The sequence below is a fragment of the Rhamphochromis longiceps genome, linkage group LG11, assembly GCF_057381845.1.
Source record: "Rhamphochromis longiceps isolate RC_006_pf linkage group LG11, R_longiceps_female_GT1.1, whole genome shotgun sequence".
NCBI classification, from domain to species: Eukaryota; Metazoa; Chordata; class Actinopteri; order Cichliformes; family Cichlidae; genus Rhamphochromis; species Rhamphochromis longiceps.
Genome location: NC_140567.1, coordinates 13,770,889 through 13,787,101, shown reverse-complemented (window position 1 = coordinate 13,787,101; position 16,213 = coordinate 13,770,889). Strand labels below are relative to the sequence as shown.

The 16,213-nt window shown below is 39.6% G+C and overlaps 1 protein-coding gene across 1 annotated transcript in view; it reads left to right on the top strand.

Moving 5' to 3' along the window:
* LOC146658669 (exostosin-1b-like) overlaps positions 1-16,213 on the top strand; it is a 46,438-nt gene that overhangs the window by 17,761 nt on the left and 12,464 nt on the right. Inside the window, exon 3 of the mRNA XM_085422386.1 lies at positions 12,474-12,567. Within this exon, the coding sequence (XP_085278512.1) occupies positions 12,474-12,567 (94 nt within the window). The remainder of the gene's footprint in view (positions 1-12,473; positions 12,568-16,213) is intronic.

Below are 16,213 nucleotides of genomic sequence, written 5' to 3'. Positions count from 1 at the left end.
TTGCTGCAATTTTATGTGTCCCCTGGGATAAACTACAGTATTTTTCACTTTACCCATCATCATTAGTACTACCGCCACCCTGTAATCTCTCTTTCTGTCACTGAGGCAATGGGGCTTCTCTTTGCACTGTGGTCTCGTAATTGTGAGGTAATCATCTTTTCCCTCTTGAGAGCTAAAAGACTGTGTTTACACTTGGTGGGATTTTTTTGGCGGCTCGACTTGGTGAGATGCTAATTTACACTCTCAGCAGCAGAATGAAGCTGCTCTTCTGATTACTTGACACTGGCTTCACACACTCAGCCATTCTTTACCTAGCGAGCGTTTGAGGCTGGATGCCATCAGCAGATTGGATAAAAAAAACTCCTTTCTCTTTTTTTCTTTGATTGTGTCACCAAAATTAAAAAAATTGTTTTCTCACTTAGGTTTAGTAGTGCCTGTCCCCTTCTGTTTTATTTGTAGTTAAATTTTGAGATATCTGTTTCTGAGGTATTCAGGTGGGTTGAACACTTTTCAATAGCGCTATTTCTACTTTTAAAGAAATGCTTCCTGTGGATACTGTTGATTGCACTCCTGGGGTTCCAATCCCCCAAAACTATGCATTTTCACATAATACTCACAAATAATCACAGCACACTCACACATTAGCATAATGAAAAGCTGCAAGAAATGTCTGTTTCTGTGTCTTAAAGCATACACTTTTGCCCTAAAATAAATAAGTCATGCCCATACACATTCATACATGCACACACCTACATACATGGCCCTGTGTTTCAGCTCTTGCCTTACCCCTCAGATATTGTCCAAAATCACACCCACACACAAACAAATAAAGAATGTTTCAAAAACAAACTCCTCAGTCTCAGCATCCAGGCTTTATCTAAATCCCTCTCTCAGCGTGATGAATGTTGGCTCAGATCAGACACAGCCCACAAGTCCATTTGACGGTGCATTGATCTCATAGTTGGTTCATATCATTCCATAGTCTGAATTAAGATTGGCATTACCAATCCCTCTTCTCCCTGTCATGGCTATTATCTTGGCAGCTGTACTAGTAAAGGGACCGGCTGCCTATGAATTTAAGACCATTTCCATCCTTAACAAAATGTAGATAAAATGTAGTCAATGTACTGATAGATTTAAACACATTAAATCAAATATAATCACTTAATTTCAACCTACTTTTAGTCACTTATTATGCTCTCTTCCATTGTTCTTCATATCCATCTTTGCATATGTTATTCTACTCTTTCCTCACATAATCCCATCTTTCATCACTCTTCCTCTCTCCCCTCCTTCCCCTCTCAGTTCCTATCCATTCATCACCCTGTGTGTGTTTTCCTGTTTCCTTCGTCCCCTCCCTCCACCTCTGTGTCATTCAATCCCCCTCTCCATCATTATCTGCCCTCTTGCACTTCCATCTCTTCTTGCAGCCATCCTCTCTACTTGGCCCAGGAACAGAGACATTCCTGACCTGGACTTATCTCTCTTGCAGAACAGCTCCTGTTCCTGCACCACCAGATAGGCTTTGTGTCCTACACATGCCTGTTGCTGGCTGTTTGACACCCTTCCTTGAAGCATGGAGGCTGCTTAGATTAATCTGTTCAACTTCCACATTTGTTCTTAATGGGACACACTTAAAGCTCTGTGGATGTCTTGCTTTGGCTTTTACCAAAGCCATGTTATTAGTTGATCAGTAAGCTTCTCAGCTTAAAGTGCAAGTGCTTATTAAGATCAAGAAATACTCTTTATCTCTTAGTGCAGGCCAGGGTTTTAATAGTTTTGCAATTTTCATTAGTTTTTATTTTTATTTAGTTTTGACTTCTGATTTTCAATTTCATATCAGTTTTAATTAGTATTTACCAATTGTTTGCTAGTTTAGTTTTTATTTTTTGAAAATCCTTAGTTTCAGTTTAGTTTTGATTAGTTTCAGTTATAGTTTTAGTTGTGTTTGCAATAATTAAGTCTAACAAAATCCCAGTTCCATCATATTAGTCATGCTCTTCTGCTTATCCTTGGGTATGTTGCTATTCCAGCTACCATACGCTAACCCTGGACAGGTCGCCTGTCTGTTGCAGGGCTAACACGCAGAGACAGACAACTCACATTCCCACCTATGGGTTCTTTAAATAAATAAATAAAGGCAGATGAACAACCACTGATACCAGGCAACTATAAAATGTATATCTTGGCCCCAATGAGATTATTAACTCTCGCAGCACCAGGTGTTCGTAATTTTGGTTCAAGTGAATTGATAAACTTTTTGAAGGCAGTTGACTCACACAGTTGTATCCCCGTCCTGTTGTCTCGGGATGCATCACGCTGCCTTGCCTGGGGTTAGCTTCTGTTTTCTGGGGATGAGGGTTGAGTGTGCTCCCTTACCTTCTCAAGGTAAGCTAGGTTAGCCTCCTTGTGTGAGCTTTTCAAGTGCACTTTAAGGTTTGTGGGATTTTTTTTTTCCCTTTAGAAATGTCCCTTGTTAGATTTTGTATTGTTGATTGTCATTTATGCTTAGAAATATTTAACCATATATGCTTAGAGGTGTATAATCATTTGTAGATTGAAAGAATGTCTCATCCTAGGAGGTCTGTAACAACTCTGTGTAGCATGAAGAGGGGAGTGCGTTCACTCCTCTACAGAGTGTTCTGGTATAGATTACACACCTCCTAGGAGAGGTCGTATCTTCTCTTGTTGATATATGGTATAGCAAACACACGTATATCTCTTTAAGTATAAGAGCCTTTTGTTCAGATGGACCCGCTAGACTCTTCACAGGGTCACATCTTGACCTCACACAAATCTCACACACACACACACACACACACACACACACACACACACACACACACACACACACACACACACACACACACACAGTATTCTTTTTTCACATGTATACCTATGTAAGATGTTATATGCTAATGACCCTATGCATATTCATGTAACCACAATAAAAGGAGTGCTATGGGGAACCTGGCTGAGAGTCTGACGGAGGTCAAGTGGTGGAACGACACTTGGCTCCAGGCAGGTCTCCCTCATGCATGAGTAACATGAAGAACTTTGCCTACTTCGGGTCTTGCTTGCTGTGTAATTATATTGTCCTCAACGTTCCAGCGAATAGGTTCAAGCTACAAACCTATCATCCCTCATAATTTGTCTCTTTCCACTACAAGACACTTGCTTTATCCAAAACACAGTCATATTCAAAGTAATCCCAAATTGGACTCTGGCGCTTTCTCCCGACTTTTCCTGACATGATTCTGCGCGTGGACGGAGCAGCAACACAGACGACTTGACTAACGTACTGGCCACCTGCTGGCATAATTAGACAGCAAGAAAAAAATCTGTAAACTAAACTTCATTTTCACCCTTGACTATTGTATGACACGCACACATCAATGAAAACTAGACACATTTTTGCTATAAATTCAGTTAATTTTAGTTAGTTTTGTGAACACTCATTACAGTTTTAGTTAGTTTTCCTTTTTTTTGTTTTTATTTTTATTTCTGTTAACGAAAATGTTTTTTCACTTCTAGTTTTCGTTATTTCGTTAGTTTTCGTTAACGATAACAACCTTGGTGCAGGCTATAAAAAAAGTCCTTAAAGATTATACTGTAATACTCAGGTCTAATTTAATGTTTGGAAATACACACCAGAGCCAGCATAAATGTATATTACTCTCAGTGATCCTTATTGCTAGAGACGTTAGACCCTCCATGGTCATTGTAGTCAAGTAATTTGACCCTAACGACTGATCCAACATCTTTATGTTGCCTGACTTTACAAGCCAGTCCTGACATTCCAGCACTAATGGCTGTTCCATTAACAACAGTCATTTCATTATCTCCAAGAGTCCCTTGTTCTGGTTATGGTATCCAGAGAGCACTTCAAAGCATCGTACTCATCAGCCTCGTCAAGCTGATGGATGGCTGATTAGAGATGTGGGAGACGCTTTTGCCAAAATAAATCAGCAGCTCTTTTAAGATCCAAGCATTTTTATTTGGATGGATGTTTTGAAAAAATCAGTTTGATTTGGTCAGTGTGCATGGATGTTGAGTGTAATTGTACAAACCTACGGGTGTGCGTAGCAGCATTTGAGCAGATCAAAGGTTTTTGTGTTTAGGTTTTCCTGTTTAGTGAGGGCTTAAGATGGATAGAGACTGAGAAGGGGCACAAGAAAAAGAAGAGTGATAGAAGACTCAAAGCATAGTAATTGGGTAAATTAACCTGAGGTCATGTAATGTGGTGGAGCTTTAGACCCCCCTCTGTGTGTCTGTAAATTTTTTATAAAGCTGTCTTGAACTCATTAACCAGAGCAAGATGAGTGAATCCAAGGCGCCTTGAGGAAATGAGTAAAGGCTTTGTTTTTGAAAAAGCCATATTGGTTCTAACATTCTCTCTGCTCCATTGACTCGGGCTTGAGCACACAGTCCTTGTTAAACTCCATTAAGCACCAATGGTAATTCTTGTACCGCTGGAAAACTGTCCTCTTGTCTAATAAAGTGTAACAACCATAAATTTTTCAATGGAAAAAATACATTCAGCAATCCAGCTACCTACAATATGTTTATGCAATCCTGTTTTCTTATTAAAAATAAATTATCATTTCCCATAACGTAAATTACTGTGCTGATGTGGGAAACAGTTGTGTTAGACTTTCGGTGAAAGAAAGTCTAGCACAGCCAAGTCTAGGTGACATTGTAAATGTGTAGTTTATTTCAATTAGATTTTTTTTCCTTTACCCCTGAAGCTCTATTGCCGTCCGATTCTTCTTTTTTCCGTGGACCCAGTATTAGGTCCCCATCCTTGCTCGAGGCACCAATGCTTCAAAAAAAGTTTCTCATTTATCATGGCTGCAGCTAAAAACGGTCAGATTAACTACCCTATTAAATGCAAGATAGTGCAGGGAATCTCATTCATAACAGTCTTAGACATTAATCAGTCATGTTTCATCCTCAGGCCAATGGAGTATTTTAAGCTTTAAGTTGTTCTCTTTAGTTATTCTGGCCAATAACTTGTGTGTCCCCTAGTGTTGAAGTTCTTGGTTGTGTTGCATTACTGGAATGGATTTCACAGTTTAACTAATATTCAGATATATAAACACAGAATAAATTTGTGTAGGCTCAGTCTCGCTTTGGTTGGTGTGCAAGTTTTTTCCAAGCTCTAATAAAATCTTTAAGACATGCTACCACAGATTCCAGTATATAGACTGCAAAATACCCTCATGCAAGTTTGATGCTATTAGTCCCATATTCAAAGCATCTGTTTGAATGCTTTGTAGAGATAAACGGTCAGTTAATGATTTTTCCCATACACGAAAAATCACTATATGTAAATTCATATTACATTAGATGCAAGTCTTTCAATAAGAGTGAGTGTTTTTTTTGTTTTTTTGTTTTTGTTTTCTCAATTTCTCCAAAAGTGTTCCCCTCTTAGGCCCATCACTGTGTGGTGTACACGTCTACTTCCTCGTGTGCAGTCTTGTCAAGAAACAAAACAGCGGAGTCTAAGATGGTCCATTTGTTCAACTATTGAAGTTGCTCCGATGTGTGTTGATCTTAAAATTAGGCTTTATGTGTTTGTCTGTGACAGTCTTGCCATGGGTGGCTCTGGCTGTGCGGGGCTTGGATCTAGTGTTCAGTTGTCAGCTGCAGTTTATCCTTCTTTTCCTTTATCTTCTGATGACACTCACTTTCACTCATTGCCTTTCAGGCTCAAATTCCTCGGGCTCAGAGAAATGGTCCTGGCAACAGCCAAATGTCTATCAACCTAGTCCAACTGTGACAGAAAAGAGAAGGCGTAAAATTAGATATGAAGTTAGTATTGGTACTGTGGGGTGGGAGAGCAGCACAGTCGTATAGCTCCCTTCTCGTTTCAGTTCATGCAATTTCTCCTTTGTTGTGGAGACAATTGTTAAATCAGTTTCTACTTTAACCGATGTCTACTTTAACGTTCTTTCTCCCACTGGCTCCTGGGCCATTAAATGGGAGTTTTTGTTTAAAAAAAGAAAGAAAAAAGAAGCAAATGTAATTTCTTAGTATAGTGCTAGTTTAATCCAGAGAAATGTATCTAAATATCTAGAGGTTTAAGATAAATCTATAGAAGTAGTAGTACTCACCCCTGTCACTGCTGGAAGTAGTGCGATGATCAGCTGCTCCTAAGACTGTGTCAAAATAAATAGTTTGTATGCAGACGGGTTTCATTTTAGCATCTGGTTAAATCAGTTATGCTTTATGCTTTCCCTACATAAAACAAACAGACGCTAGATCGTTCTTTTTCAAATTTAAAGATCTCAACAGGCATGAAGCTTTTTTGGCATTTTAATAATTGCATATATATAGCGCTTTTCAGGGCCCTCAAAGCGCTTTACAATTCCACTATTCATTCCCTCTCACTTTCACACACTGGTGGAGGCGAGCTACAGTTGTACCCACAGCTGCCCTGGGGCAGACTGACAGAAGCGAGGCTGCCATATCGCACCGTCGCCCCTCTGGCCATCACCAGTAAGAGGTAGGTAAAGTGTCTTGCCCAAGGAAACAACGACCGAGACTGTCCGAGCCGGGGCTCGAACTGGCAACCTTCCGGTTACAGGACGAACTGCCAACTCTTTGAGCCATGATCGCCCATAATGTGATAATGCTAACTGTAACTGACTGAAAATACATTTTAGTCAGTTTGCTACAGGTGAATGAATTTGTGGAAACACCATCACTGATCCTAAAAGAGCAATAAGCTGGTTAACCAACATGACCAGCAATATAATTTATTTTTTTTAAAACTAGCCCCAGGCCATCAGATCATTGATGATGTTGAACCTTGTTACTGATTTTCTCTTTTTAAGAACTTGAGCCAGAGTTTACAGATACTACAACAAAGTCACGCAGATAAAAACTGGTGCTCTGCCAAAATCTTCAGAATTTCTGTTCTCATCTGACAGCAGTTGGTTTGATCAAAGAGCATATTGTACACAGATCTAGTGTTATATATAACTGCCCTACTGTTACTATACTTTAGAATTTTTTCTCTGCTTTATATAACAAATTACTGCATGTACAGTGGCATTTGTCATTGGCATGCCTTGATCTTGGCATTGCCAGTAGATAAAAACCCACTTCTGTTGGTTTGTAAGCTTAAAAAACAAACAAACCAAAAACCCAAATGACCAAATGAAGTTCGATATGTATTCATTCCTTTCCAAATTTATTTTGAATTTGGCATAATTAAACCAATTGATGGTTCAGTATATCCAAAATCTAGGTTACAGAAATTGTGTTGTTGCCCAGCTATGAAAAGGTCCTTGGTTATTTTATGAGTAAATTCATCCTGCTTCACCTAACCTATCTGTATCAATCTAACAATACCCCTTCTGAAAATTCATGAAATCAAATATTTGTTGTTGTGTAAATGTATACTGTGTAGAGGATTAAGAGAACCAACAATTACATAAATTAAAGGAAACTGCTCTGTAGTTCCTGGTAGTCATGCTGGTGGAACCAATATCAGCACATTGAAATGCCACGTCAATGGCTCTTTTGATTGCAGCCCTCTCTGTGAGTTATGTGGATAATGTGTGTGGTCTCTTGCATGGATTATGGGAGACAAACACTTTGGCTCTTCTTCCAAGTCTCCTCCGGCACTTGACAAAGTGTGCTATGCATTTCTTTTTCACACCATCCGTTCTGGTTGCTAGGAGACTGGTTGATGTTCATTCTTGACCCAGCTCACTTCTTGTTATTCATTTCTCTTTCTGAATCATTCTTGTTCCTTAACTCTAATACTAAAAATTATTTTTTAAATTATATTCAAAAATTAATAGACTTATGTAAAGAGGCATAACAGAAGGTCACAGCATTGAAACTGATGTTTTGCCATTTTACTGCCAAGTCTTTTTTCCTTTTCTTTTTTCCTTTTTGTTTTCCTCAGTGAGAAAGTTTGGACATTTGTCAGAACTGGACTAGTTATGTATTAATATCAAGTAAAGTGTCGAAATGATGAGGCCGCATTAGTGCGTTTCTCTCATCTCTTCTTTTGCACATGGAGGAGAGTGTTTGCACCTAAACTGAGGCTTGATCGGTCTACTTTCTTCCTGTCAATTGAAACTATGCACTGATTATTGGCAAATAACAGGATTCCACCTTTATGTGCCATTCTGGCCTTGAACCTCAAATATTAATGTAAAATGATTTCACATAAGTAAACAAACACCTCGTAATATTTTCACTGGAATCTGTGTACAGTGTGTCCTAGATTTGCTTTTCTTCTTGCATAACACTTGTCATCACTGTATCTTGGTAAGCCAGTGTATGCCGTTTAAAAATACAGTTACTTATTTTCCTTTAAAAGTGATACAAGGATGCTTATTTGCACAGCATAGCATAGCAGGCCAATAGGGGTTGGTCCCTACTGATGGAATTTCCAGCTGAGTTCAGTGACCTGTGAAAGATGGCAATTAGTTAAATGCACAAACACAAAAGAGAAACGATGTTGACGAACTATGGAAGAAAGTAGAGGGGTTTTGGTAAGCTTAACAACTAATATACTGGTTGACAAATCAGTATATATTCTGACTTTAAGGTTTCTTTTTACTAGTCTGCACTCCCGTCTTCCCTGTGTCACTCACAGATAGACAACACAGACTAGTCATATAAAAGGAGCTACCATTTCTAAAAGGTGGTTGTTTCTAACCAAGAACAACACAGTGGTCAGTAAACGTCAACGGTGTGGTCGCTCTGACTGACCAGCTGGTCGAGGTTCAGTCCAAATTGAATGTGTCTGTCTACCACATACATACTATAACTCTGTGTGGGTTTAGGCTAAGCTGTATTGTTTTGCAATGTAGTTTGACTTCATGTTATTAGCTCACCCTCACCCATCCTAACAAAGGGGTTGAAGGAATTATGAAAGTAAATGGATTTAAAAAAGGAAGAATTGGACTCATTCATTTGAGTACAATGACCAGAATGCATAAAAATGGCACAGACTAGCACAGTTTTCTCTTTCAAAGGTACAAAAAAAGAGAAGCAAACAGGGAAAAATTGTGGGGTTTTTTGTTGTTGTTATTTTTTGTTTCTTTTTTGCTCATCCCTACAGCCAATCTGCTACTGTGAAACTGCTCTGTTCACCAGCAGCTAACTGCATAGTGGAAATATGGGACAAGGCAGGATTTGCCTCATATCATGCAGAGTTAAATGCTGTGAGATGCGGGCAATGAGCTTCTCACTGACATCTATGCTGTTTGAGACCAGTCTGTTAAACCTCTTCATGCCTTACAATTGCACTGTGAAATATATAAGAAAAACACTGAGGCATGAGCTGGTTCAAAAGGAAGATGTTTTTGAACACTCATCCTTAACGTCCTCACTGACATGAGGTAGCATACTGTGAGACTGCTCCTCCCCGCAGGCAGCCATCTGGAAGAGTAGGGAAGAATGGAGGTATGCAGGGAGAGGAACATCTGGTCTTCCCTGAGTTTGCACGGACAGAAAAGATGATGGATGTGAAAAACTTACACCCCGCCGGGCCCAGATGCAGACCTACATTTCTGATTTTATAGGCATGCAAAATGGTTAAATATCATGACTCTCGCTAGACTGTGTGTTTGTCATCTTGCAATCCATCTGTGATGTAGTCACACTTATCATTAAGTCCACTATTTCATAATGGATGCACAGATTAGAGCAACATCTGTGCTACCTACTCTGCAGCATTAGTTGCTCTGACCTACTAATAATTCCAGTGTTGATAATGGATTTCTGTGTTTTATAGTGTATTATGTATTAAGTGTATTATCAACAGCATCAAGCTTAGCTGTTGCTTTTATGTCACTATAATGCATGTCCCTTGTATTGCTGTGTAAATGACTTGATAGTGGTGTAATAATATCGTATTATGGTCATAGGTATATATTTCTTAGACACCCTTTGAGGTATTTTTAGTGTTTCTAAGAATGCGGTTTGGATGATTGTATATTGGGTATAGCAAAAAAAAGTGTTGTGCTTTATGTTATGAAAGTGCTTAGGAAGAGCTGGAGGTACAGTGTACTACTGTGTGTTACTTTTACCAAGTGTGCATAGTAGTATGCCGGGATGTGTCTTGACTGTGCAGTGCCCTGTAGACTAGATGTAAATCAGTTCATGGATCAAGTCTGCAGAGCAGCGTGCCTTTTTAATATTGAGCCTTACCAGTAGAGCAGGGCGATATGGCCAAAAATATTTATCACGATATATATTTGAAAATTTGCGATAACGATATAACTGACGATATAATTGATGCGAGACAAAATACAACTCCACAACATTACTAGTGCAAAAAGACAACCTTCCATTTATTTTCACTTAAACAAGAAGCTGGTTTTTATGTACATTAAAGCTTTATAAAAATTTAACAGTGCAAATGCAAATTCCTTGCTGAAAGTTTAACCAAAAGGCATTTCCAGTAGAAATGGGCTGACATATCCTGAGCATAACCATGTATAATATCCACTGAAGTTAAAAAGAGGTGCTTTGCAACATTAAACTGCAGTGTGCAGTACGTATTTTTCGGACCATAAGGTGCACGGGATTATAAGGCACATTAAGCGAAACAAAGCAGTCAGATAAATCAAACTTTATTAAACTCATTCTTCTTGCTTCCTCCACTTCTGTACCATTGATTCATTAATGTTGAATTCTCTGGCAGCTGCTCTATTCCCATGTTGTTGCAGTATATTAATGACTAACCTCGTATTGTGGATGGATTATCTCAGTTGTTCTCCTGACTGAAGTTTGGTCCGTTTACAGCATCCTGCCATGCGATTGCATTTGTTTCTAACCATGAGGAACCTTCACGTTAACTTTTATAAGTGGAAAAGTGTTAGTGTTCGTCCTCCAGCTTCACTGTTTATGTTATGCTAACATAGCTGTGTCGCTAGCGATCACGTAGCACATCATTATATACCAGCTAGCCCAACTTCAGTAACCCTACAAACGTCACTGCTGTTTAGTTTCCTGTCTTCATTTATGTTGGAAGTGATAGCAGAGCTGTACGTTTGATTTTTTTCAGAAATCTCTCAGTCAGAACATGCTATATCATGCTTAGGTAACTAGCGAAACTAGCGAGCTAACTTCCGCTAGCTTCCTGCTAACTTCTAACTCCGTTAAATGTAATACATTTTGTTTTCATGGATGCCTGGAAGTTAAACTTCATAGTTACACCTGGTAAAGCAGCAATGCTGATCGTTTTATTAAAGATGAAAGAATTTAGACAGTTTTTAACGCTCAGTGATGCTGCAGTGTTCGTTTGACATGAAGCATACGGAGTTTAGGACCCAGATTACTCCCAGATTTAAGAGCATCTTAGTCCGACAAATACGACAATAACGACGGCCGCTTGCATGTTCTGCAAAGAAATGTGCTTTGTCGTGTATCTGACGGACAAACACCAAACCAGTTCCACATCACTGAAGTTGCACCATTTTTACAAACCAATTCTGGTTCATTTGTTTCACTCAACAATCGGCCATGTGCGTATGAAAACAAAGGCACTGCGCATGCGCGTTTTACTCATATTCTATCGCGATATTTCATTTTCCTATCGTTGCCTAACATTATACCGGTATTACCGTGAACGGTATAATATGGCCCAGCCCTACTTACCAGTACACTTGGTGAGACACCCAGCAGTGAAACCCTAAGCATAATTTATGTATACACACACACACACACACACACACACACACACACACACACACACACACACACACACACACACACACAGTAAATGAGAGGCTGTGGACATCCAGGTAGATATACACAGTAGGCAAACACAAATGATGACTCACCTTTGCTTATTTGCAGTCTCATTCAAATGTAACCACAACTTGTTTTAAATGTAGCACACATTTGCATTTGTCCTTGTTTGCAAATAATACTGAGAAATAAAATATTTACACTTCCAGTTATCCTTCATAAAACTCAACTGAATGCACAACTAGCCAAGACACACACACACACACACACACACACACACACACACACACACACACACACACACACACAAAAACCGCTCCTTTATACACTCACTCTCCTGCACATAATAATGACACTGAAGGAATTCCAAGCAGCTTCTTAATCCAAGCAAGTGCTGACTGAGGCTTAGATTGAATGGAGGAAGAACGAGAGATGTTTAGATGTGCAGGTGAAAGGGCAAAGGGGTTTATAGGTGAGTGGACAGAAGTCAAGATCAGAGACTGGGCTTTTTCCTCATAGTATTAGTTCTTTCAAGGTATTCTTTTATCCAAAAAAGAGAGGTAACACGTGTTTTGCACATGTAAAAAAATAAAATTGGTTCTGCATTTGCTTTCTTACTTAAGTCTTTTTTTTTTTTTAAATAAGTTTTTTTTTAATCAATAAACAAAAACACAGCTCTGTTTTCTGTATGGTTGCCTAAATTCATCTTCTGAACATGTTGCTGATTTCTCTAATTTCTTGCTCTGCAGGTATGACTACAGAGAAATGCTGTACAACTCCACATTCTGTCTGGTACCTCGAGGACGACGGCTGGGTTCCTTTCGCTTCTTAGAGGCTTTACAGGTCAGTGATTAAAAACGCACATATTGCTTTTTACTGCTGACTGTATTTTGTTAGAATATAGGCTCATTGCGAATTTTATTCAATATTTTAGGGTGGTGAAAATGTAATCCTAAAACAAGTGTAAAAAAAAAAAAAAAAGACTAAGTGGGATGTCTCACAACTAAAAGAAACAGCTGCTCCCTGAATCTATGCAGTAGCTATGTTGTAACCGTAAACCCATCTGTAACTCTACGAATATGACCTCCCTGGAAATGTAGCTAAACATCGCGTCAGCATAGTCTGGAACAATTGTGATTGGCTTGTTCACTACCGTCGATTCCTCTCACCCATTTCTAGATACTTTTTTGCCATAGTTTTTAAATCGGTGAGAGAATAACAACCATCGTCAGTATAAGGAATATTAATCATAGTTTCAATACAAGGACTCACAAATGTCAGCAAATTCCTGGAGAGAGAATGCTGATATTGGATGTACAAAGAAGTGAAAAAACTTTAGGGATAAATATGTTCTGTGTCATAGGCTTTACAAAGTCTATATTACACTTTAGTCATCACAGCTGGTAGCATGCCTTGATTTGGGAGGGTTTTTTTTCTTATATATCGGATGCTCCTCCTGATGCAGCCCCTGTTTTTGTTTTTTTGTTTTGTTTTTTTTCTTCTTCCTAGGATTGAATCAGGAATCTTTTCCTTGTTAGACAAATGTGTGATCACTACACTATGGAGCCGCTGTGGCATCTCACCAAATGTAGATCCCAGAGAAGGCAGTCTTTCAGAAATAGGGAAGTAGTCTTCATCACCCTTCATGGATAAAATGGTCCAGTAATTTAAGAACGCTGTTTCTTCTGCACATCTGTGAGGGCATTATTAATATTGGACAGGGTTTGGAGCGGTGCATGCTGCCATCCTACAGTTATGTATAGTTTTTAAATGCCTTATATTTAAAAACAGTCTGCTACTTAGACTGATATTTAATTTTTTTTTGGAAACGGGGTTGTATAGTACAATAGTTCAGGAAATACAAATCATATGCAACATCATGTTTAATTTTGCTTGAAGAAGCTATTTTACACACACACAGTTGTTTTCATATCTTTGTGAGGACATCTAATTGACATAATGCTTTCCTTGCAGCCTACCCTAACCATCAAAAATGAATGCCTAACCCTAACACTTAGCGTAAAAATAACCATAACCTAATTGTAACCCTGACACTAAAACCACATTTTGAGCCTGAAAAATGCCTTCAAGCTCGTGGGGATGGGCATTTTGTCCCTACAAGAGCTGTTGGTCCCCACAAGTATACTGACATTCCAATTTTTGGTCCGCACAAAGATATGTAAACATGGTACACAAACACAGAGTCAGATTATTCTTAAGGAATCACTTTAAAATTTGAACATGAATAAATCTCAGCTGATTTCCAGCCCACAGAAATTGTAAGGTGCTAAGATCATTAAGGCATCATCATTTTACAGTCTTTCTTATATTAAGCAAATATAGATTAAACTGATTCAAGAAATAATGTTGTGTGTCAACACCAAACCTGATCAAACAATGAAGCTCCTCATCAGCACTCGAGAGTGCAAAAAGTGAAGTGCTTATTTAGTCCTAGTAGCTCTCTCACCCAGTGCCAGTCATTTTGTTAATGTGCAGCTAGTCTTACTTTAGCTGCGTATGACTCACAGCTTTTTCTGCCATCTTGTTTCTTTTTTTCCTTTTTTCTTTTTTTAATCTGGTTCAGCTTTTTCCATTCCTTTAGGTGACACCCCCCACCCCACCCCCACCTACTCAAATCTTCCTCCACTTTTGTTTTTGTGTGGCAGAAAACATGTGCCTAATCATTTATGTGAATGGCTACCCTGCATTTAATGTTCCTCAATTATCCAACAAGTGTCCCTAATTCAACCCCAACACAGTAATTATCTCATTCACACCATCTGTCTGTGTTTTAGGTGTACAGATATGGCCAGGCTCATGTAGTGACAGCGTGCTCAGATCATACGTTGAAGAGTGCCTAAGTTAATTTTATTTAACGCATACTTTTACTTGAGGCAATTTATGTTGTTAAATGAATGTTGTAGGAGATGGAACTAAAATGATGAGTTTTGATTTTACCAGAGGTAAAATGGGCACTGCCTCTGTATTGAATGAAATTGGAAGATGATTACATCACAGGGGAGGCCACGCATAGACAGGACGCCAGAGGAGAAAGCTGTGTGTCTGCAGTGGAGTTAGAATGCAGAGGTTGGCTAGATTGTAGGGATGGGCCGTGGCAGGGAGAGGCACTGGGGTGTGTGTAAACACTTATACAAGAAGCAAAGAAGTTGAGTAGGACAGACGCACGGAAATTTGACGGAATTTGTGAAAGCGAACAGGCTGTTGTGAGGCATAATGCCCCAGTGACTGAAGTCAGTGAGTGTAAGGAGTGAAGATTTTCCATCCATCCATCTTCTTCAGCTTTATCCAGGGCCGGGTTGCGGGGCCGGGTCGCGGGGGCAACAGCCTAAGCAGAGGTCTGCCCCGGGGCCTCCTCCCGGTGGGACATGCCCAGAATACCTCACCCAGGAGGTGCCCAGGAGGCATCCTTGTCAGATGCCCGAACCACCTCAGCTGGCTCCTTTCGATGTGGAGCAGCAGCGGCTCTACTCTGAGCCCCTCCCGGATGGCTGACCTTCTCACCCTATCTCTAAGGGAGAGGCCAGCCACCCTTCGGAGGAAGCTTATTTTAGCCGCTTGTATCCGTGATCTCGTTCTTTCGGTCACTACCCACAGCTCGTGGCCATAGGTGAGGGTAGGGACGTAGATCGACCGGTAAATTGAGAGCTTCACTTTTACACTCGGCTCTCTCGTCACCATGACGGACCGGTGCAGCATCCGCATCACTGCGGCCGCAGCACCAATCCGTCTGTCGATCTTCGGCTCCCTTCTCCCATCACTTGCAAACAAGAGCCCGAGATACTTGAACTCCTCCTTTTGGGGCAGGAACTCATTCCCGACCCTGAGTGGGCACTCCACCCTTTTCCGGCTGAGAACCATGGGCTCAGATTTGGAGGTGCTGATCCTCATTCCCGCTGCTGGAGTGAAGATTTTCTTTAAATCTTTATTTAATTAGAGTGAAACTCTTGAGATTTACAGTATCTCTTGCTGTAGTGCCATCGTCCAAGACAGGTATCATTAACCCAGCATGTTTTAGTGGGAGAAAGCAGAGCTTCTGGAAAACATGCAGACCACAACATTTTACCCAGACTTCTAACTTTTTTGGAAACCTGGTTGCAAAGTAATTAAGGAAATCCAATGCTTAATGCTTAGTTCCTCTAGAAGAAAACTACATTATAGGACTGAGTCACCCCTCTTACTTTTATATTTTCGTTCCAAGGAGCCAGTTTTTATTGTGATTTTTAAAGTGGTTTTAAGCAGTAGTTCTCCAGGCTTTCTGAAGGTTTTTCAAAGTTTTTTCTTTGGCCATTGTCAGCTTTTCCATTGATTTTCAGTCTAGTCCTTGTACCTGATCATTTTTCAAAGGTTTTTTTTCTTTTGAACCACATAACACTGATCTATGAAGTCTTCAAGAATTAAAAAAAGTACTTAATTGATGAACCATGTTGTGTCTACACACAACAGATGGCAAACAACCAATTTTAAATAG